Source organism: Theobroma umbraticum, unplaced genomic scaffold (genome assembly GCF_002168275.2).
Source record: "Theobroma umbraticum cultivar Fairchild unplaced genomic scaffold, ASM216827v3 scaffold_30.0, whole genome shotgun sequence".
Classification (NCBI taxonomy): Eukaryota; Viridiplantae; Streptophyta; class Magnoliopsida; order Malvales; family Malvaceae; genus Theobroma; species Theobroma umbraticum.
In genome coordinates, this window is record NW_018397254.1 from 2,407,424 (window position 1) to 2,432,076 (window position 24,653).

Here is a 24,653-nt window from a genome sequence, read left to right on the forward strand (position 1 = left end):
TCTCATATAATATGTTAATAAGCAACTACAATATTATGTAATGTAAAATAATAAATAATTTCTAACATGTTAATGAATTGCTTTCAACATTACATGATATTTACTAATTAATTATAATTAATTAACTATTAAATTTTTAGTATTCTATCTATTTAATTTAATAATTTATTATTAAAAAATAAGATTAATGTGTCTTTTTCTATATAAAAAATATTAGAAAACAACCAAAAAAGTTACTGGTATTTGCGCCGCGAGACCTCTTTCTTCCTGCTCTACGAGAGAGAGAAAGAGAGAAAAAAAAAAAGAAAGACTAAACAGAATCCATATAAAGCCGTCTCTCTCTCTCTCTCTCTCTCGTAATTGGACAAATAAATGATTCCTAGCTAAGATTTTTCAACCAACAATAATCAAAACAAAGTTTTTTCTTTTAAAGAAACTCACTTCCTTCCACGTTTCGATTTTCGTTATTCCTTTAATTGCCCAAAATCATTCACCAAAATTCCAGCTCAGACTCTTAAAAGATTGCGTTCGCCGATAAGTGACAGATCCGCTTTTCTCTGTCACAATAATAAACCAAAAGGAAAATCCCGTCTGTTTTTCTTTTTTTCCCCCGCCTCCTCGTTCTCGATCCCTTCAAAGGTATATTTTCGTTATATTCTCCAGAGCATTGAAAGCAAGATTTCCTTGCTACTCTAAATCTCGCTTTTTCGTTTCTTTTTTCTTCCCTAAGGTTCGTTGATGGTCATCTAAGTTCGTGTCAACGACAAGAGAGAGCATATTTTTTCGGTTGTTTCATCAGGTGAATGCATTTCTTTCTTATCATTTCTTCGGTTTTTTACTCTGTTTGGTTGCTGAGAAACAACGAAGACAAGATAAATGAAGTATGATTGATTAGGCTTCGTTCAGTTCTGTTTTCTTCATTTTGTTAGCTAGTGATTTTCGATTTTCGAGTTTCCAGTTTTGTTTTTGTCGAGTTTTCTTGGTGACCAAACAGACAAGCAGAGCATCGTTAGAAATCTCTAGAATGTTCCAGCTGCATAATTCACCGTTTTGCGAATCAGCGTCGCTTTTGATTTTTTTTTATTTCTTTTGAATCCTCATAAGAATACATCATTAGAAGTGTTCCTTAGTTAATTATTGCAGATTTATTGTTACACTTTCAATTAAGAAAGCTCGTTTTTAACTCTGTAATCAAAAAGCTGCGTTGAATATTAGACTTAGCATTTGTTTTTGAGTCAATAACTACCGCGTAAATTCTTTGACTAGGTCTATTTCGGGTGACTTTTCCGTGCGTGTGATACAGTGATAGTTCAGTGATCAATCGTAGAAGCGAAGATATATTTTGATACAGTAACTTTGAAAAGTTTGAGTAAATGGAAAAACTGATTTTCATGAATCGGCAACTAAACTGCCCCCGGTCTTTGTCTAATCTGACAAGGCAATGACGTATTTAGATTTGATTTAATACTATACTAGTGCTCTATATTGCTTTGAATTGTGTTGAAAAGTTGTGGTCCATATTATGTATGATTTTCATTTTTCTTTTGGGGCAATGGATGTAATGTGGGGTTTGAAATGCCAAAAAGAAAAGAAAAGAAAAGCATATTTCCTTTTTTTTTTTTGCTTTTTTTACTGGAATGCTAAAAGCCCTAGGATCAATGCACTCTTTTTGCTGTGAACTTGCTTTAGTTCGAATGGAATTTTAATGAGTGCAATATCTGCACAGTTGTGCTGGTCATGACCATGTTACCATACTCGAGTAGACTGTCCATTGTGAATAATTGTCCCGGTGTATAGTCTAGCTAACCTCTCAATATCAGAAGTAGATGGGTCTACTTAAATTTAGTAGAGAAGATGCGTCACTTGTCCTCTTTATTTGATTTTTCAATTTCATACCGCTTGCGGAGAATGAAAATCCAGCAGTTTGAACCCTTGAACTATCTAACTTCAGAGGATGATTATAATTTATGGATTTTTGTAAATTTAGCTGATGTTTGTTTCATGGTTGATACATTTTTCACTAAACTTGGCATGTCCACATTGAGAAAATTTAATTACACACTATGAAAATGCTTGAAAGGTTTTGAAGTTTTAGTGTTAAGCCTGCCTTTAGGGGACAAATTTTCAAAGCCATTTCCAGACAGGCTGCTGGTTCAGTGATAACTCTTACACTTATTTGCATGTTTTTTGTCTTATTTATCAAAGAATGCAAATGTGGTATAATTTTTCTTGCAGCATTTTGTCATGCACTGATATTATTCTACATTTATAGGTAGTGAGAGATGGTTGCTTTTGGGAAGAAGTTGAAGGAAAGACAAATTCAAGAATGGCAAGGGTATGTTACATATATTATTATTCTTGTGTATATTTCTTAAATTGGCATCTTGGAAATTCCTTGAATGTTTCAGGGCATTGTTTTCTATGTATTGTGTGTTTTGATAGTTCTATCCTGTTTTAATTTTTTTCTCAAAAAATAAAAAGAAATAGATAGTTTTGCCCTATTTACGCCATATGCTTTTTGATTGTGCAAACAGCTGTTAGATGCATTTTAATAAACATATATATTAAAACTAATTGTTACCCTATCTGATACTATATAGTACTTGTTTGCCATTAGCAATCTTATATGATCATTAAGAATATACATGTTTCTATATGTATATGATATAACAATTTGTTTCTTCATTCAAGATTAATCTCATACAGTTTTTCTCCATGATGCAAATCAGACAATAGAGACTTGTGAGAGAGGTTGTTTTATATGTTGGCAAACGTTGAATGTTGTCACTGTGAAATATTTTAATTTGATCTTTTACAGATATTACATAAACTACAAATTAATGAAGAAGAGAGTGAAACAGTATGCTCATCAAATTGAAGTGGGGACACTAGATCGCCGACATGTTCTCAAGGATTTCTCAAGAATGCTGGATAATCAGGTACTGTGGAAATGCACCTAAAAGTATTTGCTTCTGTTTTTCATTGAATCCTAAGACCAAAAGTGTGAATAATAGGGTTATTGTGGAAAGACTGTTATAAACATACTTATATGATAATATTGTACTTTGGAAATCTATTTTCTTTCCCCTTATTTTTCATAGATTCAGATTTTATTTAGTGTTGCTTCTTTCCATATGCATTTCCTTTCACCATTCATGGCACGTTAAGGGGAAAAGTGTCATTTTGACAGTATAGGAGTAAGAAAAGAATGTAAATTTGTTCATGAGGAGATTTCTGTAATTTAATATTCATACTATCTCTGTCTTTTGCTGCTAGTTTGTTGAACCAAATTTTAGTGCCTCTGTTAACTGCTAAAAAGTGTTTTAAAATGCTTCTTATGAGAAATGAGATGAGTTGTGACCCACAGGAAGTACAATACTGTGTGTTGAGAGAAATTATATCAACTGGTCATAAAGTTTTGATTGTCTCAGAGAATATTAGAATATTTTACCATGTCAATGAACCTTGTTGGTTGAGTGCATTTTGTGTGTTTGCAAACTTGTTTATATTTGCACCTTTTGCACACTCTCTCAGTCAACATGCCAGGATAGTGGGAACTTCTTGCATGTCTTACCACCATGAGATAGCATCATGAAATATGGTTTTCCCAAATGTGATGTGTCTCACATACTTTTGTCGGGTAACATATTTCAGATTGAGAAGATTGTCCTTTTTCTGTTGGAGCAACAAGGACTACTTGCAAGCAGGTTGACAAAACTTAGAGAACAGCATGATGCTCTTGAAGAGCAGCCAGAATTTTCCCAAATAGCTGAACTAAGAGAGGCATATAGAGCAGTGGGACAAGATCTTTTGAAGCTTCTTTATTTTGTGGAAATGAATGCTATTGGTTTGCGAAAGATATTGAAAAAGTTTGATAAACGGTTTGGCTATAGATTCACTGATTACTATGTCAAAACTCGTGCTAATCATCCTTACTCTCAGCTGCAGCAGGTGTTCAAGCACGTGGTAATGTGTCAAAGTCAGACAAGCTTTGCTTTTCCTCTTAGCCATTTCTATCTTTAATAAGGCTTGTAGACAGGGTTTTGCTATTGAGCTGTTGCTCATTTTGGACGAGATTGTAAACATGTATGATGGGGTATGCAAAAGTAATGTTGGTTGCTACCCAGGAAGCTTACCCTCTGTTATGTAATTTGCAGGGTTTAGGGGCTGTTGTTGGGGCAGTATCTCGCAATCTTCATGAACTTCAGGACCGTCAAGGAAGCTACTTATCAATATATGATCCACCTGCTCTTCCTCTCCAGGTTTTATCTTATATATAATTGTGCTAATTGTTCATCCTACTTCCTCTCCAAGATATTTTATGATAATAAGGCTATGGCTATGCTATGTTATTTACTGGGGTCATCCGCAGGATCCTGTAGTTGAATTGATAAAAGCAGCTGTGGATAGGTTATCTTACTCAACAAACTTCCTAAACTTTCTGGCACAACATGCTCTCATTATGCAAGAAGAGCTACCTGCTCCTACCGAGGAACACATTGATGAAGAGAGATACCATTTTATGTCACTCCTCTTGAACTTAGCAAACACATTCCTTTATATGGTCAATACATATATTATCGTCCCCACAGCAGATGACTATTCCATGAGTCTTGGGGCTGCTGCAACAGTTTGTGGTGTTGTTATTGGGGCAATGGCCGTAGCGCAGGTGTTTTCTTCAGTGTATTTTAGCGCATGGTCTAATAGATCTTACTTCAGACCTCTCATATTTAGCAGTATTGTCCTTTTTGTGGGAAATGCCATGTATGCGCTGGCCTATGATATGAACTCATTAATGGTTCTTCTATTGGGTCGTCTTTTTTGTGGGTAAGTAATCTTCCTCTTATCTTCTTTTCCTCACATTAGAACTGGTAGCCCTGTGGTGACTGAAGTAGCAAAGTCATTGTTTAGGCATCAATTTGAAGCTTATTTTTATCAATGTAGACTGCAATATAGTGAAACTCTTAATAAATACACCTTTTTCTTCTTGGATGCTATTTAATATTTGAACATCAAACTTGAAGCTTATTCGGATATATGTAAAGAGTACGATCAGATATTAATATGATTTGAGGTCCCAAAATGAACTTTAACCAACAAATGTTATCAGTTGATGAATCTAGGAGAAATATAGTATCTTTTTTATTTCATCATGTAGCTTGACAATTTATTTATTGCAGATTAGGTTCTGCAAGAGCTGTTAACCGTCGGTATATCAGTGATTGCGTTCCATTAAAGATCCGCATGCAGGCATCGGCTGGTTTTGTTAGTGCCAGTGCTTTGGGAATGGCTTGTGGTCCCGCTCTTGGTGGCATACTTCAGACCAATTTCAAGATTTACAAGTTTACTTTCAATCAAGACACTTTGCCTGGATGGGTCATGGCTGTAGCTTGGCTTGTATATCTAATGTGGTTGTGGATCTCGTTTAAAGAACCGTCTCATGATGTTGAAGAGAGGCCTTCACCTCATGCATCTAATTCTGGTGAGTTGACTTCTATCAATGATCTTTTGGCTCGATAGTTCTATGCATGCAATTATGTCTTTGTCAACGATCAGGGTGTTTTGCAGTACGTTTATTTTTAAATACTCAAAAATTTATTTGAACCTCTATCCTTTTTACTTCTCCCCATGGTGATTGTTTTATATCATAAATTAACATCTTAAGCAATGCATTTGAATAATTGATTTGCATGACAGAACCAGCAGAAAACGATGCACTTGAGAAAGGTCTGAAACAACCATTGCTCATTACTTCTGAAGACAAGCAAGGTGATGACGAAGACCAAGAAGGTGATGGAAGTGAAGAGGCTTCTGAAGAATGTCGTCAACCAGCTACATCAATTGTGTCAGCTTATAGACTACTTACACCCTCAGTAAAGGTATATGATTAATCCAAAGATGGCTTGAGCTTCGAAAGTTAATGGATTGGTCAATTGTGCATCTGAAGTCATCTGTAACATGAAATTACTAGGCATGGATAAAACAGAATTTTAGTATCTTGAGTTAGGAAAGAGAAGGAGATGTGTGGAAGTGACAATTTTGGGGTTTAAAAATAAAATACTAGTCTCTTATAACTTCACTGCCAGTTTGTCTTTAGAATTTAAAATGAATATCATCTCCTTGGATCTTTCTGACTCACAAATCAATTATATCATGTTAAGGCAGAAGAACAACTTTCAAAACATATATTGAGCCAATGCTGACAATTTTCCAGTGACATAGTACATTATTTCAGAACCAAATTTATAAATTTATTTGAAGTAAGAAAAATGCTGAAGGGTATCTGTAAGTTGCATCTTTTAAACTGATAATCTATATTGATTATATTGCATACGTTAATATGTGCAAGATATTTATGTTTTTATATGTCTTGTTAAAGGATATGCAACCATTGGACTGTCAGTGGTTAACAAATATCATTGCTGATTATCTACTTCTTTGATTTGTATATATATTTAGGCCAAGAAAATGAGCTTAGATGTTAAGCAATTTTAAGAATAAATTTCTGTAATACAACTGTGTGAAGCTTAAGTACTATTAATATCCAAATGTTTGCTGACAAAAATTCTTCTAATATCATCAGGTTCAGTTGTTGATATATTTCATGCTCAAGTATGCTATGGAAATTTTACTTTCAGAATCTAGTGTCATCACCACATACTACTTCAGCTGGTCTACAAGCACAGTTGCCATCTTTCTTGCTTGTCTTGGCTTAACAGTTCTTCCAGTAAACATTGTTGTTGGGAGCTACATTAGCAACATGTTTGAAGACAGGTCATTGTTTAAGAGCCTGCACACTTTCGGCTTTTAATTTATTTTACATAACTTGGTTTTTGTTGATCTTGAGCTCTGGAATTATTTGTCTGAGGCATCCATTTTCAATGTTTCATTGCAGGCAAATTTTGTTGGCATCTGAAATTATGGTTTGCGTAGGCATACTGCTAAGCTTCCATGTCATATTACCATACACTGTGCCACAGTATGTCTGCTCAGGGCTCATCATGTTTGTTTCTGCCGAAGTACTTGAAGGTAGAGACCTTTTAACTCGGTTTTCTCATGGGAATAATAGTTAATATTCTGAGATAGGTATGGTGCACAAAGGTTTGGTGTGCCTGCACTTCTACTCATGGAAGTGAGTGAAGGATGGACTTGGTCTCCTTTCCACCTTCTATGAACGATTGTGCATCTTGTTTAGTTTTCACCTTTCTTTCATTCTGAAAAGGAAAGCCTTGGGGTCCTTTTCACCATTGCACCATAAAATAGTGATGCTGAATTTCTTTATTGATCTTGGTTTTCTTCTTCAATTGTTCTTGCCTTCCAGGTGTCAACTTGTCGCTGCTTTCTCGGGTAATGTCATCTAGGCTTTCCCGTGGAACCTACAACGGAGGACTGCTTTCAACAGAAGCTGGGACCATTGCTCGAGTCATTGCAGATGCCACCATAACACTGGCTGGGTACTTGGGTGAGAGTAAGCTTTTGAATATTACTCTACTTCCTTCACTAATAATATGCGTCTCCTCTATTGTTGCGACATGCTTCACCTACAACTCTTTGTATTGATCGATTCCAAAAAAAAAAAAAATCATTTTTCCCTTTCCAATTCAATCCTTCCTTCTTCTTTTTTTCTCCTGATCAATTAATTTTTTATTATATGTATTTGTCATGTCAATGCTGTGTATTGTAAGAAACTTGGTCATTGATTATCCTCTCTATAATTGTAAGCCAATAAAATCCTAGCTCCCTCCTATTGAGGGCTCAAAATTAAAGCTGCTAAGTTGTTACTCTGATCATTATTGCTTCCCTCATATTTTCGTCTCGTTGGAATATAATTTTCCTGCCACCAGATCAGAACAGATCAACCAGATTATGTAAAATCTGTAATGAATTGGCTTATGAAATGGACGATCTCTTCATCAAAATTGAAAAAAGAAAAGAAGAGGCCAGTGGATGAATTGGATTTATTCTAAAGATCTTGCTTGTTTATATGAACGAAGCCTCTTAGCGATCAGCAGCTTAAAAATGTGCCACACTAGTTAAAATGTTTTGAAATTGGCATTTGCGAGTCCAGCAACAATCAATACTAGCTCTATGTATGGACTATGGATTGAACCAACCGAAAGCGGTAAATGAGAGCTACCAAAATAAGCTACGTAATTAATCTAGAAATTGTGGAGGGTTTTGTTTGGGTCCTAGCAAAACAAAAGACTAACTTTGAAGTTTTGCTTGGTGGGCATTAAGTGCATACACAGTTTGTTGGATTTAAATATTACCTTTCCTCTATTACATCATTATTTAGCAATTATTTTCATCTTCACTAAAACCCTTGAGTTGAAGCCTTTGAATGATATTTATTTTGCCAAGTGCTTTTCAGATACTCCTCTATTTAATGGCCTACAAATTTAGTATTCACTGTAGAATCCTTCTAGATCATCTCTTTTGCTCTTGATATATCCATAAATCAAATTTATTTTCATTTTTTTATAGTATTACGAAGAAATTTGAACTTTAAATACCTCACATGGATAAGAGCTGCAGCAATCAATTACGTGTGCCCAGCTGCTGATTTTTTTTTATTTTAAAAGAAAATATTATTTGGACTTAATTCAAGAGGTAAGAAGTAAGATAAAATTTGAAAAAAAAAGAAGGAAAATCTTAAACCCAAGTCATAATATCCCTTTTTGTACCCCAAAAAAAAGGCAAAAAATGAATTAATAAGAAATTAGCATATAGCTAAGTGTTCACTGTACAATATAGTTATTAGCCATTAAAGTATATGTAAATTGATCAAATTGTACTTTTTGTTAGTTAGACTGCAAACTCAATGGTCTTTAAAGAAGTGAAAAAGCCGAGGTATCAAGCAAAATACCAAAGGCATTATTCAGATGATGAATTTTGGATCGAAATCTCATGTGGTACCAATTCAATAACAAAACCCAATATATATATATATATATATAGAGAGAGAGAGAGAGAGAGAGAGAGAGAGAGGTACTTTCCCAACCATTATTACATCTTACCTCAAGAGGCTTTTAGTTAAATATTCTTTTTTGGAATCTCAACTATATATCAGAAACAAATTGAAAACAAGATATACAAGTAAAAAAATGCGTTACATTATTGTTTTTTACTTAAGTAACTACTTTTCTTCGCCTAAAACATTGGGTATTTCATATTTGCAGCTGTTAGCCATTTGTTGCATTAAACCCCTCCCAACTGCCACCTCTCCCCACTTGTCTGTCTGTGCATCTTCCATAGTGCATGTATATAGCAATCAAAGGAATTCTAGTAGATGGAAGTATTACTACATTAATATATATCAGCCCACCTGAATGGGTATTCCGAGTTTCATTTCCTAATATAGCTTTCTCTTTTTCCGGGCCAAAAACAAGTAGAACTAGTTAAATTTATCTGTCTTACAAATTTGGCTTGCTGGATCAGGTCCTGGGAATCACATTCTGTGCATTTCTTGAACTTTTCTGAAGCTGTTCCCTACAAGATTGGATGTTCAACTCGGTTTGTTTGGCTTGTGTGACCGATAAAACCAAGCAAGAATCTTTGTTCCCACAACCTATCTCCCCGTAGAGATTGTTGCTGGCCTTAAAGTTTTTATATATAAGAGGCAAGACACAGGTTGTTTTTCATTGGTATACGTTCAGCAACCCATCATTTTCCACGAAGTCTTTTGTCTTTCAGCTCTCATCTGGGACGATGAGTCTTGGGTGGTGGAAGCTTGTGGGCGCTGCCTTGGCCGGAATTCTCTTCTTTCATGGCTTTTCTGCCTCTGGAAAAGGTACTGCAATTTTCTTATTTCTTTTACCGTCTTTTCTAACTATTACCAATCCGTATTTCAGTAATATAGTAGTACTGTTTCTTAAATTTCGTATATGGGTTTGAGACCATTTTACATGAAATCAGATTGGACCAGACTCTGTATTTGATCTCCTTTCTGGTTTGCAGCTATTGTTCTTTCACTTCAGAGTAAAAACAAGTCCTAATCATAATTAAGAAGGCTATGTATTCTAATAGTAGCTAATATTAATGCTAATTAATCACGATTACATGCCTAATCTAATGCTTTTTTAATCAGTCATGGGTCAGATGGATCCAATTATTTAGCAGTCAACTTTTTCCAGTGTTGAGAACAGATACAAAGCTCAGTTTTGGCCGCCAAATCAACAATCATTTTCGAGCAAACACTTCTTGATTGTGCCATTAATGAAGCTTCATAGGGTATTCTTAGTAGCTAGAACTAGACATACCTACTAATAACCAAATTATAAGTGTATATAATTCTGACAACAAACGTAGAGGTATTTGTCTTAAGTTTGCATCACGGACCCCTTTCATTTATTGTTACTGAAACTTAGGCCAAATTAATGCCGCCTTGACGGTTGTGCTTTAATTTCAAGACTAAATAAGTGATCTTCTTCGCTGGAATCCACACAATGATTATTACTACTAGTAATCTGCTCAATCTTCTTTATAAATTACAACACCTACCCAGTAGGTCCATAATTTTATAATATTAATATCAGACACATCTATTTTCACGTCTTTTGCTCATCCCATTTTCTTCTTCAATTAATGCACTTTGAAGTGAAAGAAACATGGGTTTTTTACAATGGGTTAACACTAAGAAATATAGTAGTTTTACAAATACTATGATTTTCATGCATAAACGTGAGACTTATCTATCAGTGTGTCTCTATCCGAACAGCTCCGAACTACTCCTTCATGCACAATGCAACGTCAGCTCCATCCTTATCATATTACGACTACATTATTGTCGGTGGTGGCACCGCCGGATGCCCTTTGGCTGCCACGTTATCTCAAAATGCAACCGTCTTGCTCCTTGAACGAGGTGGCTCCCCTTATGGTAATCCCAACATCTCCAACATGGCCAGCTTCGGTGCTGCCCTCTCCGACCTTTCCCCGTCGTCCCCTTCTCAACGGTTCATCTCAGAAGACGGCGTGATTAATGCTCGCGCTCGTGTCTTGGGTGGCGGAAGTTGTCTGAATGCAGGGTTTTATACACGCGCTGGCACTGAATACGTCAGGTATACCAATTATAGAGAAACTGCTGAAACTTTCCCATAGGTTTTTTTCGTTGACGATGGCTGACGTCAAAAAAATCATGCATATATTAATTACGGGAAAAGTCCAACTGACCCAAGACTATGTACCGTCCCGTGATAAATTTGGCATGTGAAAATTCAGGGATTTAAATTTGATTGAAAATGACTTCTTGTGTTGTTATTGTTAATTACTACTAGGCAAGCGGGTTGGGATGGACGGTTAGTGAATGAATCGTACCAGTGGGCGGAGAAATTAGTGGCATTTGAGCCACCGATGGGGCAATGGCAGTCAGCCGTGAGGGATGGTCTAATAGAAGCTGGGGTGCTGCCTTTCAATGGGTTCACTTATGACCATATCTTTGGGACCAAAGTTGGTGGAACCATATTTGATCAGCAAGGGATTCGACACACAGCTGCTGATTTGTTGGAGTATGCTAACCCCAGTGGGCTCACTGTCCTTTTGCACGCTTCCGTTCACAAAATCTTGTTTGCAATCAAAGGTGCATTAACTAATAACTTAGCTCAAATTCTGAACTTTAGCAGATAGTAACTCATACGTAAATAACAACAACCCATTTCAAAAGCAGGGAATAAAAGGCCAAAGGCCCATGGAGTGATATTCAGAGATGCATCAGGGGCCAAGCACAAAGCATATCTGAAGAAAGGGTCCAAAAATGAGATCATTGTATCTGCCGGAGCACTGGGAAGCCCACAGCTTTTAATGCTGAGCGGAGTGGGGCCTGCAGCCCATCTCAAGGCCCACAACATCACTGTGGTGCTAGACCAACCCCTGGTTGGCCAAGGCATGTCTGATAACCCCATGAACGCCGTTTTTGTCCCTTCTCCTCTTCCAGTTGAGGTTTCGCTTATCCAAGTCGTTGGCATTACCCATTTTGGATCCTACATTGAAGCCGCTAGTGGAGAAAACTTTGCTGGTGGTGCTGCTTCTCCAACAGATTACAGGATGTTCTCCCCTAAGGTATAATAATTCCTTTTAAGCCTTGCTTTATTGAGCCCCTAAAGCATAAACGTTTGCCCAAATGAAACTACCCCAAGCCTCTAATCTAGCCTGGGCCTGTCCGAGGAAGCTGGCATTTTTCTTTCTTTTTATTGAAATTTGGTAGTGCATTTATTTTGTTCACAATGCAGATTGGTCAGCTATCAACGGTGCCACCAAAACAAAGGACCCCAGAAGCCATAGCCAAAGCTGTTGAATACCCGAGTAATGAAGACGAGCCAGCTTTTAGAGGTGGATTTATCCTAGAAAAAATTATGGGTCCAATTTCAACGGGGCATTTGGAGCTTCGAACCCGTAATCTAAACGATAATCCATCCGTTACCTTCAATTACTTCAAGGATCCTCAAGATCTGCAAAGATGTGTACAAGGAATTCAAACAATACAGAAAATTGTTGAATCAAAGCCTTTCTCTAAGTTCAGATATGACTACATGTCTTGGCCAATACTTCTTAATATGACAGCAGGTGCCCCATTGAATTTGTTGCCTAAACACTACAATCCCTCGATGCCACTGGAGGTATATTGCAAGGACACCGTGATGACTATATGGCACTATCATGGAGGCTGCCAAGTTGGTAGGGTTGTTGATCTTGACTATAAGGTTCTCGGTGTGGATGCTCTAAGGGTTATCGACGGATCCACGTTCAACTACTCGCCTGGTACTAATCCTCAGGCCACTGTCATGATGCTTGGAAGGTAATTCACTAGCTATCCACTTCTCCATACTCCTTTGAATTGGATCAGCACTACTTGTTCAATTGCATGCCAGAATCAGTTATGGCATAAATAATGTCTGTTGACATTGGAATTTAATGTGATGCAGGTACATGGGTGTCAAGATATTGAGTGAGAGACTCGCTAATTAAGAACCACGTGATGGATGATGGTTTGATTTTTCTTTCTTTTGATTAAGAAATGATGTTCCTGATGACTTCTTATTCCGCCAGCGTGAAGTGTTCCGAAATGTGGGGGCTGTATTTAACGATTGGTCAATATTTGCATTTACAAATGGTTGACTACGAGACATATTATGGTTATGTTTTTATTGTGCAATTGTTTTCCCACCTGATAATTTGGACTAATGATGCCACACCAAGGTGTAGAAGAGAAAGAGAACAGATATGGAAAAAGAAAATGCAAAAAGAAACTTAATACTACGTACTATATAGCTTCAAAGTTTCCAAAAGACAAAATAAAGCTTATGAGTGATCATGAAATGTTAATCCCAGGTCCAGACTCTACATCATCCCTTTGTTCAAGCAGGCACGTTGCTTATCACATCCATTCTGAATTTTTAACTGTTTCGCTGCGCCCTTTGTCATGCTTTGACTAATCCTCTGGTTTTACCTGCGACTTTATAGTCTTAGTAGGCAACAACGCCTCTCACCTGTCACCCCTAAAACAATAAATAAATAGGAATTCGAATGATATTCTTCCTGTCCAAGATTGCAGAGAATATTTAGTCGCTACCAGCTGTTAGCCTGTTTCAGAGAAATAATCCTAGTAAAGAGACGATGATTTTGACTTGGGAACCGAAGATTTTTTAGATAAATATATGTTATATATTTTTTACCTTGTGAAATATATAGAGGGAGAGAGAGAGAGAGAGAGAGAGAGAGATGAAAAATGAGAAAGATGGGAGTTGCTTCACAAAATCAGGCATGTGGAAGACAAAGGGGAATTGCAGATAATTTGACATTCTGCTGCGAAATATTCTCATTGGACAAAAAAGATTACATGGTCTACCAAGGGTTATATATTTTGGATTTCCATAAAAAATCTTAAAGCAAATTAAAACAGAAAAGAATATTACAAAGGATATACCTCTAGGCTCAGGCTTTGCTGCCACCTCCTATAGGGAAAAGCAGGCATCCACTCTTGAGTACTCTTCTTTTTCTCTTCCGCCCTTTCACCTCCATATATACATGGATATGGACACAGCTGAGAGAAAGAAATATCGAAAACATTCATACGTCTAAATCATGCCAAGTATAGAATCTCTCAAACATCTGTAAGAGGCTTCTCAAATAAAAGGAGCCTTGCATGAGATGCGTAGAAAGCAGGCACCAAAGGATATCCTAGGCATATGCTATGTCTTAAACAACAAATCCCATTGGTTGAGCTCTTAAAGAAGAGCCTATAAATCTCCTGCTGCACCCTTCAGCTAAAACCAGAGCTGGGCGTGCCGTTTAAACTTTTTTGTGCCACAAGACAATGAAAATGATCACTAAGTGAACTAGTTGTAGGGCTTCTCTCCTTTGGCAGGTTATGTTCATCGATAATAAATCAAGATCTAATTCTTCTATTCAACAATAACTCGCCAAAGGAGAGTTGCCCTCTAACTGGTTCGACTTAATAAATCTCCCAAAGCCCTAGGTTTAGGGCTCATTCAAAAGGTATGATCAGATTTTTTGTGTTCATCCCCTTCACGTTTCACGTTTTCAATTTTTAATGTGGTTTTGTTCTCGGTAGCTAGAATCCCCTGTCTGAAGAAGTGTAAATTTGCATCATTTTCTTCTGCATGACACATTATGATCTTCTTTTTTTCAGTGATATGGAAATAAATCTCCATATCAGTTCATATGTTCTTCGAACCAAAAGCCCATGTCATGCTTTGCCAACTCTATTCAGGGATGTCACCACTGTTTTTGTGTAATTTTCAACATGTGCTTCAAAGGAGTACTAAAACAACTCTACTGGGGAGACTAGTATGATTATCTTCAATTCTTTATAGAATTTGGTATGATAATGATTTTCTACTTGTCTTACATTTTGCACTCCACTGATTTAGACTGATAAGAATTGGCAACCAAGCTGACCCTAAACGAGATAGCTTTACTGAAAACAATCAGACCTCGATCTGACAAGTTTTGTAAGGTTATTGACGTTTTAAGAAAGAAAATCGAAGCTAAATGTCCTGATGGGTCGTCAAGTAAAGGGACTAGTGCTGTATCAAATATAGCCAAACATGATAATGCATGACAACGTACGGGATAAATGACCGCTGATTCTTTTTGTGCTTATAGTATTATTGCAGATGTATGAAAAGTCATCCTTCACCATCTTAGCCAGCATAGATGGATAGCTTTACTTTCAGAACTTCTAATTTATTCATGTGTAACTAATTAAGACCAAACTGCGAGGAAGGAGGAGGAAAAAATTAAGCATTTCTATCAAACGAATACAATAACACACCCGTCACGCGGTTAATTCGACCCTCCACCACATTCATTTAACTGCAAAGGATGTGCAGGCTTGGCCTAGAGGCTAGCACCTTTAGGGATAGTATTCTCTGGTCCCTGTCTAGATGCCACGGGGAGAAACTAGTCAGGAAGTATTTGTTCTAATCATGCAGAAGCTTTTCTTTTTACAAAAGTAAAAAGAAAAGAAGTAAACTGTGCCAATTTCTTCGTTACCTCAACTTTAGATCTCAAAAGAGTACTGGAAAGGACTTAAGAGCATGGTTTGCTCAAAGGAATAATCGTTTGCATAATATAAATGAAAGAATCCTATTGAACACATAGGGTACAGAAAACATAATTATATGCAGTGATTGGATATTGCCTGTTTTTGGATGGCAAGAGAAACTGATGTGCATAACTAATAAAACAGCATTATGGCTGGCATCATCCTTGATTCTGGTAAGGCAGGACTTGGGAGAGACCATCACCTGACAGTGCTATTTGCAATTGCATGGGAGCAAGGGCATGGCCTTGCGGCCAGGGATTAGATCTTGTTAGAAGAGACTTGGCGACGGCTTCACATTTATTATATTGGGGCCTGCACTAATGAAGTAACCGTACCAAAGAGTTTAATTTCTAGTTTGAAAAATGGAGTATGAATTTGTGAATTCTAGGCACATCATTTGAATCTGGCGCTGAATCTTTCCTTATGATGGTGGAAATTTATGGGAGAATTCCAAAGGCTTAGCCGCACTGCTAAATTTAACATTCTCCTCACCCAAAAGAAAAACGAACATCTTAACTTGACCAAATAAAAAACCAAAGCGCTTTACCAACAAGTTGAGATGGCCGAGTTGGTCTAAGGCGCCAGATTAAGGTTCTGGTCCGAAAGGGCGTGGGTTCAAATCCCACTCTCAACATAACTTTTACAACTGTCTGTCCTGCTTTTAACTTTACTCCAGGATGTTTTAGGATACCACATGAACAGGAAATATTGAGGGATGTGAATAAGTCTCCATTGTTCGAATTGTCAAAAGAAGTGATTCCAGAAACTGCAATAGCAGGAATCTGCCCCTGCCGGTTCAGTCCTTTTCATGACTTGTCGGGAGAGAGAAATTATGCAATCACCCGAATCAATACGCATATATATATATATATATATATATTTATTTATTTATTTATTTTTCGTCCCTTTCAATCTTTAATGTGTTGTTCTACTTACCAACCTTCAAGCAGAACAAAGAGGAAAATACGAAGCAGATGAAGAAAGAAAGTCCGGACATAAATTTCTAAACCGTACCTCTTTTTCAAACGCGTAATTGCTGATAAATTTGAAAGTTCAGTATTCATCCCTTACAAATGTGTAAAAGTATTCACACATGCTAATTATGTACTTAATCTTGTGGGGCAGATCATGATTAGCTTTCCATTATCCATTATAATCTACACATAGTTATTATTTTGTGCTTAAGGTCCTGTCTTTGCATGGCCTATGTTTGCAATCCTGCCGCAGCATTTTTCACTATATTTGGAACACCCAATCCAAAATCTAAATCGTCGAATTCTCTTGGAAACCTCAGAGACGTTTCGCATATGCTCCCAAAATATAAATACAAAAAACAAAAACAAATGACTTTGGTGAAGAGTCTTCCTTTGCTACAAGGATTGAAGATTGCCAGTGATCCTCGAGCGTGGTAGGGCCAAACTTCTGCACTTGAACCTGACTTGTCAATTATACCTTTGGGCAACACTTTGGGGGAAAAAAACATGTCACACAAGTAAAAGTAAGAGTTACGAGAGATCGATAAAGTAAAGAGAAATAAGCAGTTACATGTAGAACTAATGACGGCGAAGCTTGAAGAAGCCGGCCACTTCCAAATTTTGCCTTGCCCTTTCTGCTTGTTGGTTTCCTCACTCGCATCTTCTTGACTAAGAAACTTGATTACTTAGTGCCAACCTTAGCCGGTTACAAGGTCATTATGATTCCAAAAGGGCCAAATGACATTCTGATTTGGAAAGTGTGATGGAGAAGTTTGGCTTGTTCAGGATTTTGTCTTCAATTACACAAGTTTATGGATGATATGACTTTATGACTTTCCTTCCTTTTAACTTTTCTTGACTTGTGTTTGATCATTCATTTGTTTATAGAAAGAAATTTCCACGAAAACCAGTCATTCCGTGAGTTTAACTGTTGACCAACTACATGTAAGGGTGAAGCTTACAAGATTTTTACAAAATTTGTCTGTTTAGTCTTCACAATTCACATCTCTCATTCAATTATCTTGGATGTTTATTTATCTATAAAGGGTACTTCATATTCAGCTTTACAATAATATGGTTTTAACCAAAAGAATTGTGTATTAATTAGCAACACATGCATGTTAGATGTCTTTTGTTCACATTTTGGGTCAACATTGTAATTCATGGTAGACCGGGTCAATTGAGTATGCTGACTTGCTGATGAGATTCCCTTTTGGACAATCCTGTGCAAAGCTCTAATAACACAAGACTTTATACATTTGCGCTCTATGAAATATAATAGGAGCTTAATAGCCAGGTGATCTCAATGAGAAACTTGAATATTAAAACATGAACATATAGGAAAGAATGCATTCACCTTGCTTAAGAGAGGCCTCACAAGCCTGCTATGGTTGCTGTCTAAATCCCTTTCCTGGCCTCCCTGAGTCTCATGCTGCAACTTCACAGATTCCACACAGTGCTGCTGCATCACGGTATGAGTTTGAGGTTAGCACAGCTTCTTCTCTCTACCCAAATTTCCAATTCACCAATCATGAGTCTCTTCCTTCGTTTGAGGAATCACTTTCCCGTTTCATCAAAGTGTACCCTCAATATTCCCAAACGGATCAGGCCGATAAAATTCGAGCTCAAGAATACTACCATCTTTCCCTCTCCAAGCATGTCTGTCTTGACTACATTGGCCATGGCCTGTTCTCTTATTTTCAGCTTGAAAGTCAATGTCCAGGATATCCTGTTGCGTCCTCGTCATCTTCTCCGCCGCCGCCAGTGCGTTCAGTAACTTTAGAAGCTCCATTTTTTGATGTCTCCTTCAAGTCAGTAAACTTGAATTCTCAGATACTACATGGTGGTGAAGAGTCGGAATTTGAATCCAATATCAGAAAAAGGATCATGGCTTTCATGAATATCTCAGAAGCTGATTACACCATGGTTCTCAGTGCCAATCAATCCTCTGCTTCCAAGCTTCTGGCAGAGTCTTATCCATTTCAGTCTTATCAAAACCTTCTCACGGTTTACGACTACCAGAGTGAGGCTGTGGAAGTGATGATTGAAAGCTCCAAGAAGAGAGGAGCAAATGTCATGTCGGCTAATTTCTCATGGCCTAATCTAAGCATCCAATCAGAGAAATTGAGAAAGAAGATAATGAATAAAAGCAAGCACAAGAAGAAAGGGCTTTTTGTCTTCCCACTTCAATCAAGGGTTACAGGGACAAGATATTCATATCTGTGGATGAGCCTGGCTCAGGAGAATGGGTGGCATGTTTTGCTTGATGCATCTGCATTGGGAGCTAAAGACATGGAGACCTTGGGGCTATCTCTTTTTAATCCTGACTTTCTGATTTGCTCATTTTTTAAGGTTTTTGAAGAAAATCCATCGGGATTCTGTTGCTTGCTTATCAGGAAATCCAGTGCTTCAGTTTTGAAGGATACAACAACAGCTACAAGTATAGGAATACTGAATCTTGTCCCAACGTCAGAGCCAACTCGAATCCCTGAAAGTTCAGCTATTTCTAGCATTGAAACCAGAAAGAAGTCGAAAGAATTTCCTGCTCAAGGTTCATTCTCAGGCCCGATATCTATTCAACAAAGAAGAGATGAAACTACTCTGGACTTGCACAAAACTGAAGGAATCAATAGAAAACAAAGGACTGTATCATTTTCAGAAATTGAAGAAGTAATCGAAACATCCTTTGAATCAGCTAGCTCAATAATCAACAATACACCTCAGAGTAAAAACCCGAAAATCGAATGTAGAAGCTTGGATCATGCAGATTCATTAGGCCTGATACTAATCAGCAGCAGGACAAGGAACCTGATCAATTGGTTGGTGAATGCACTGATGAGCCTTCAACATCCACATTCAGAAAATGGAATTCCTGCGGTCAGAATCTATGGACCCAAAATAATGTTTGATCGAGGACCCGCCTTGGCATTTAATGTATTCGATTGGAAAGGTGAGAAGATTGATCCTGTATTGGTACAAAAGCTGGCTGATAGAAACAATATTTCTTTAAGCATTGGATTTTTGCAACACATTTGGTTCTCGGATAAGCATGAAGAAGAGAAGGAGAAGCAATTGGAGACAAGAACAAGTGAAGCTGAAGGACCACTCTCAAGCAAGAAGAGAGATAAATTTCATTCTGGAATATCTGTAGTCACAGCTGCACTTGGATTCCTTACAAATTTTGAAGACATATATAGGCTTTGGGCATTTGTTTCCCGGTTCCTGGATGCTGATTTTTTGGAAAAAGAAAAATGGAGATACAAGGCTCTGAATCAAAAAACAATTGAAATTTAGGCCAAATTTATTCTTTCATTCTTTCAGAATATGCATATCAATTATTATCTACTATAACTATCAGTTATAACCTTTACAGCTGACACTAAAGAATACTGTGCAGCCATTTCTTTCCCCATTTCCTTTTTCTCTTTTGAACTTCTGCACTTCAACAGCTACACTACTTTGCTTAGATTGTTCAGCTGTACACCTCCAAAGAAAGCAACCAAAACAAAATAGGAAAGAAAAGTAGAGAAGGCAAGCAGACATCAACATGTCAGCTATCAATCAGTTAATGAATCTGACGAAATTGACAGAAAAATAATTCCTGTCAATGCAGTTGACTCAGATTTTTTTAAATTCTCTACCCCAATTAATTCCATGACCCAGTCTTAACTGTTCAAAACCACAAATATCCCATTTCTCGAATGTTCTGGACTTTCTCGTTAGTCATTGCTCTTTAATGCCAGGATTACAATTCATAAGATGGTTTAGTTTCACATAAATTATAGATATAATGTTTAAGTTCACAATCGAACGAGAGCCACTTGTAGGTAGACAAAAGCACAAAAGAAAAAATCAGAACAACTTGTAAGTACCAACATCTAGCAAAACAAAGAATAACTGGTAAATGGCCGAAGAAGTGCAACAAGTGGGCTACTGACAGATTTCCATTTCTGGGGCTACCGGATCGTCAAGGCCTATCAGCAGGTTCATAATTTTAAGGCCTATCCAAGGGGTCAAGCATTTCAAGTGGGCTTGGATCTTATGACCAATTGTATCTGAACTCGCCCCTGCATTCACGAGGCTGGTGACATCATGGAAGCCCATTTCATAACAAGTATGTCCATCATGCTTTTTGTTTATTTACTGTAATTTAATTTAATTGAATATATTATAAGAAATACATTGTTAGGTATAAGCCCTGCAATCAATCGGATTGCTTACGATTTATATCCTTAACCATGCAATAAGATTGGTTATAATGAGCAATCTAAGGTTTTCTTTCATCAATAAGTTATGGTATTAGCTTATTGTATATAAGTTTATTAGATGAAGTCCAAAGAATTAACAGGACTTGCAAAAGAATTGTAGAGTGTTACAATTATGAGATTTTCATGCATCAAAGAATAATTCTTAAATTATTCTTGATCAATGTATCATCGAAACTGAATATTAATAATTCTTAGAGACTATCATATTTTATATTCCTTACTTGTGAAGTAAGCAACTAATCGTATAGGTTAAATTATGTAAATAGTTGGAACTAGAATGTGAGTGCTTCTTCTTAGAATAAGTTCATTGAACATGACTTGCAATAAGGATTGCATTTGATATGTCACTCAAATATCTATGGAATATATCTTCATGTGATAGTAATGCAAGTGATATTTAGACTTAAGACACTAGGTTGCCTTATATGAGTATTGTTATACTTTAATATCATCCTTTCAAGTTCTAACAAAGGATACCTACACAAGATGGTGATAGATATAGTATGAAACATATGAAGATAAATGAGTGATTAAGAGATGATTCACCACTCTAAGTGATTAAGGAGATGTGTCTTGATTGATCTTGTCTTGAATTAGCTTAATGAAGTCTTTGGTTAAAGTAAGATAGATTGTGAAAAAAAAGTTTTCTAAGGTCTACATTAGCTACTTAGTGGTTGGAAGAACTAATATGAAAAGATTAATGAGTAGACACTGTACCATGCTTCTTAGATTTCTGACGCGCTAGATAAAGTGATTGAATTACATTAAAAGACTAATCACTGAAAGACTGATCATTGAAAGATTGATCATTGAAAGATTGAATCAAACCATATTGAATTTTTAACATTTGGGTGATCATGATGGATTGTTAGATCTCACTCTTGGTTTATGAACTTTAGATAGTTAATTTGATTAATAATAAATTCAAAGTAATTTGAATTTATCTAATCTTAAATTTAACCCAAAGATTATATCATAAGTTCATTATTAACATGTTAGAAGCCTAATGGGTCACACATTCAAAATGAATACTGAAATAAAATGGAAAAGGTGATTAAGCCAAACTTAATCAAATTAAAAGTTAAAAGCTTCTTAAGGACTTAATTAAATAATTTAATTAAGTTATTGGATTAATTAGTAATTATATAAAAGTTATGTAATTAACCTAATTAGGGTTTAAATTAATTCAAGGTATAAATATCTTGTTGTAGAAGCCTACACACTTACAAACACTCTTGCCATAACCACAGCCATTGTGAAGAGAAAAATGTTTTCTCTCACTTTGTGCTTGTGTGTTTAGCTCTAAGGCTGTTTATGTGGGAATTTGAGTTTATGAAACCCATCTTTATTAACACATTGCTACGATATAACACTTTTAATCCTTGGGGAAGGATTTTCAAATTCATTAATATGAATAACTATTAGAAGCTGCACAAGAATTCTTTAGACAATTTTGATTTACAAGCTGAGGTGGTTGAGTCTTTCGAAGCTATTATGGTGATTTGACAAAAGATCCAGCTTCCTTTGTTATATAAGCAATATGATATGATTATATAATTATATCTTTGTTTTTGTTTTAGTGCTCAATTCAACAAGAAAGAGATTTTAAGAAGGTAAGGTGTGTTTTGTTTGTTCATTTTCTTCCGTCGTAATTCTATTTGCATTTGATACATGATGTCCTAACATGTACTCCAACCTTCCTCGTACCCAACATTACATGACTTTGATAATATTGCTTACAATTCTTGTACTTAATTAAATGAAAGTGTACATCCTATTAAATAAATAAATATTAGTTCCTTTTTCATTAGAATTATCCATATTTTCATTCTGTTTCTATTCAAAAGGTTTGGTTTTGAAAAGACCACAAGAAGTGTCAAAATTGCCAGTGCAGCCCTTGAACTTGGGAAGTGAAGAAGTCAAATATTAGACAAGGCAGGCATAGCCAAAATGGGATTAAATTTTCCAATCCATGAATGGTCGGCTTATTTGTACAATTAGTTTTTCCTGATGTTATAAATTTCAATGCTTGCGGTGTCTAAAACTTACTAATAATCTGTCAATTACTTTTCAACTATGGAAAAACAAGCAGTTGGCTTGTTTTTTCTTTTTGTTCCTTTGGGAAGAAAGTCCCTTTTTTTGGTATAACTAATTATAGATGTAATTATTGGATGCGTTGTACAATTGGGAAAGCATTCTTCCATTGGTATATACTTGCAAGACTTCAAGCTTGCATTGGTCCACGTTTTTTGAGCTACAAATCTATTATATACTTAAAATGAGCCTTCCTCATTTTGCCACGTTTCAATTTACAAAGTGATATGAGATAAAGGTGAGTCTGGGTTGAGGGGCAGATGTGGGAGGAAAAAATTAAAAAAAAAATAAAAGGAAAAATTGAGAAAAAAGAACGGATTGTTTTTTTAATTTAAATTTTAATTGAGAAAAAATTGATATACAATTTTTTGTAGTCTTTCTCTCTTTTTTATTTTTTGTTAATTTTTTTTAATATTTAATTTTTTATTGATTATATTTATAATTTTATCTTTTTTATAACTTTTTTATTAAAAAAAAATCCTAACAATGCATTATATAAACCTACTAGTAATAGTATTGTCTATATATGATAACATTATAAAAAATCAAATAAATTCAAATTCGATAAACAAGTTCATTTTGAATAAGTTAATATGTCATCACAATATCTTTTAACTTTTAAAAATTTACCTTTACACATCAAAATATAATTTGTAAATGATATTTTTTTATTTTTTTATTTTTAATAAGTATTTTTATTAATATAAATTAATTTCATATCTTATTCATATATAAAAAAATTAGGCCAAATAGGTAGCATGGGCTACACTCTAGTGGTTTATTAAAATGTTTGCCTACATACTAGTTTACTAAAACAAATGGTTTAATATGTCAAAAAGAAAAAAGAAAACAATTGATTAAGAAATCAAATTTTTTATAATCCTAATATCCTAAAAAATCTTTTGAATTATTCAAAAAAATTAAATAAATTTGTTATTTGAGTTTAATTAAATTTTTATATTATTACTTTAGACTAAATAAGTTTTTATAACTTATAATTGATTAATTATCATTAGCTAAAATATTATTTAACATGTTTATATTTATGTAGTATTGATGTGGAGTGTGAAAAATATCATATAGTCAACGTTATTGTACTATATCAATTTATTATATCACTAGTTAATATATTATGTCAATATCAAATGATATAAAATAATAAATAATATTTTGATTAATATTAATTAATCCATCACTGATAATAAAAATTTAATTAAATAAAATAAAAAATAAAATTTTATTTAAAATTTTTTAAATAATTCAAAAATATTTTTAAATATTAAGTTATTTTTATCAAAGATCTGACTTTGACTATGCTTCTTATATGATAAAATATATGTTTTTGACAATTTTTCATACTCGTTTATCAAAGATTGATATCTTATTACTAATGGAAACTATATTCGACATATTGGTTTATGGAGTAATCCTAATTTGTTATCAATCGTTTAGGGCATGTCTGGGAAATCATTGGCTGCTTAACTGACTAAATATAATTTACAAAAAATAATCACGTGAAGGGTGATGTGGTTAGTTGAGGATTTATATATTAAAAAAAAAAAGAAACAGCTTTTGAATATAAGATCCTCCCTTAACCCAAAATAATAATCGATTAATTAAGAGGATCTGGCATAGAAAATCGCACCAAAGTCTTTTGTCCAGTACTAAATTTTATATGTGTTGGATTTGAATAATCTTTGGTACGTTTAGCATTTCTTTTGTTCTGATTCTATTATGTATTTCTATTTTAATAGT

General features: G+C 35.4%; 3 protein-coding genes and 1 non-coding gene across 4 annotated transcripts; all 4 read left to right on the forward strand.

The window, feature by feature from the left end:
* Positions 1-290: 290 nt before the first annotated feature.
* On the forward strand, positions 291-7,790 carry LOC110417382 (SPX domain-containing membrane protein At4g22990-like). Its single transcript, XM_021429747.1, has 12 exons — positions 291-639; positions 731-799; positions 2,273-2,335; positions 2,819-2,939; positions 3,655-3,966; positions 4,158-4,262; positions 4,373-4,827; positions 5,181-5,482; positions 5,698-5,879; positions 6,584-6,774; positions 6,896-7,029; positions 7,322-7,790. Exons 3-12 carry the CDS (start codon positions 2,283-2,285, stop codon positions 7,558-7,560), a joined length of 2,094 nt encoding a protein of 697 aa, XP_021285422.1. The 5' UTR covers positions 291-639; positions 731-799; positions 2,273-2,282; the 3' UTR covers positions 7,561-7,790.
* A 1,499-nt stretch (positions 7,791-9,289) lies between these two features.
* LOC110417465 (Glucose-methanol-choline (GMC) oxidoreductase family protein) lies at positions 9,290-13,176 on the forward strand. Its single transcript, XM_021429855.2, has 6 exons — positions 9,290-9,790; positions 10,718-11,057; positions 11,274-11,575; positions 11,663-12,054; positions 12,225-12,790; positions 12,918-13,176. The coding sequence occupies exons 1-6, from the start codon at positions 9,709-9,711 to the stop codon at positions 12,958-12,960; spliced, it is 1,725 nt and encodes a 574-aa protein (XP_021285530.1). The 5' UTR covers positions 9,290-9,708; the 3' UTR covers positions 12,961-13,176.
* A 2,939-nt stretch (positions 13,177-16,115) lies between these two features.
* On the forward strand, positions 16,116-16,196 carry TRNAL-AAG (transfer RNA leucine (anticodon AAG)). The gene has a single exon. It is a non-coding gene; the product is annotated as a tRNA-Leu (tRNA).
* A 1,660-nt stretch (positions 16,197-17,856) lies between these two features.
* On the forward strand, positions 17,857-19,830 carry LOC110422891 (uncharacterized). The gene has a single exon (XM_021436919.1). The coding sequence runs from the start codon at positions 17,884-17,886 to the stop codon at positions 19,828-19,830; it is 1,947 nt and encodes a 648-aa protein (XP_021292594.1). The 5' UTR covers positions 17,857-17,883.
* The last annotated feature ends 4,823 nt before the right edge of the window (positions 19,831-24,653 follow it).

What these genes read in the sequence shown, in the direction of transcription:
- LOC110417382 (XM_021429747.1), top strand. Translation starts at nt 2,283, where the DNA reads ATGGTTGCTTTTGGGAAGAAGTTGAAGGAAAGACAAATTCAAGAATGG. An exon ending in CAAGAATGCTGGATAATCAG is followed by an intron (nt 2,940 to 3,654) that starts GTACTGTGGAAA and finishes AACATATTTCAG; the next exon opens with ATTGAGAAGATTGTCCTTTT. An exon ending in TTCTGCCGAAGTACTTGAAG is followed by an intron (nt 7,030 to 7,321) that starts GTAGAGACCTTT and finishes CTTGCCTTCCAG; the next exon opens with GTGTCAACTTGTCGCTGCTT.
- LOC110417465 (XM_021429855.2), top strand. Translation starts at nt 9,709, where the DNA reads ATGAGTCTTGGGTGGTGGAAGCTTGTGGGCGCTGCCTTGGCCGGAATT. An exon ending in GCTGGCACTGAATACGTCAG is followed by an intron (nt 11,058 to 11,273) that starts GTATACCAATTA and finishes AATTACTACTAG; the next exon opens with GCAAGCGGGTTGGGATGGAC. An exon ending in AATCTTGTTTGCAATCAAAG is followed by an intron (nt 11,576 to 11,662) that starts GTGCATTAACTA and finishes TTTCAAAAGCAG; the next exon opens with GGAATAAAAGGCCAAAGGCC.
- LOC110422891 (XM_021436919.1), top strand. Translation starts at nt 17,884, where the DNA reads ATGCATTCACCTTGCTTAAGAGAGGCCTCACAAGCCTGCTATGGTTGC.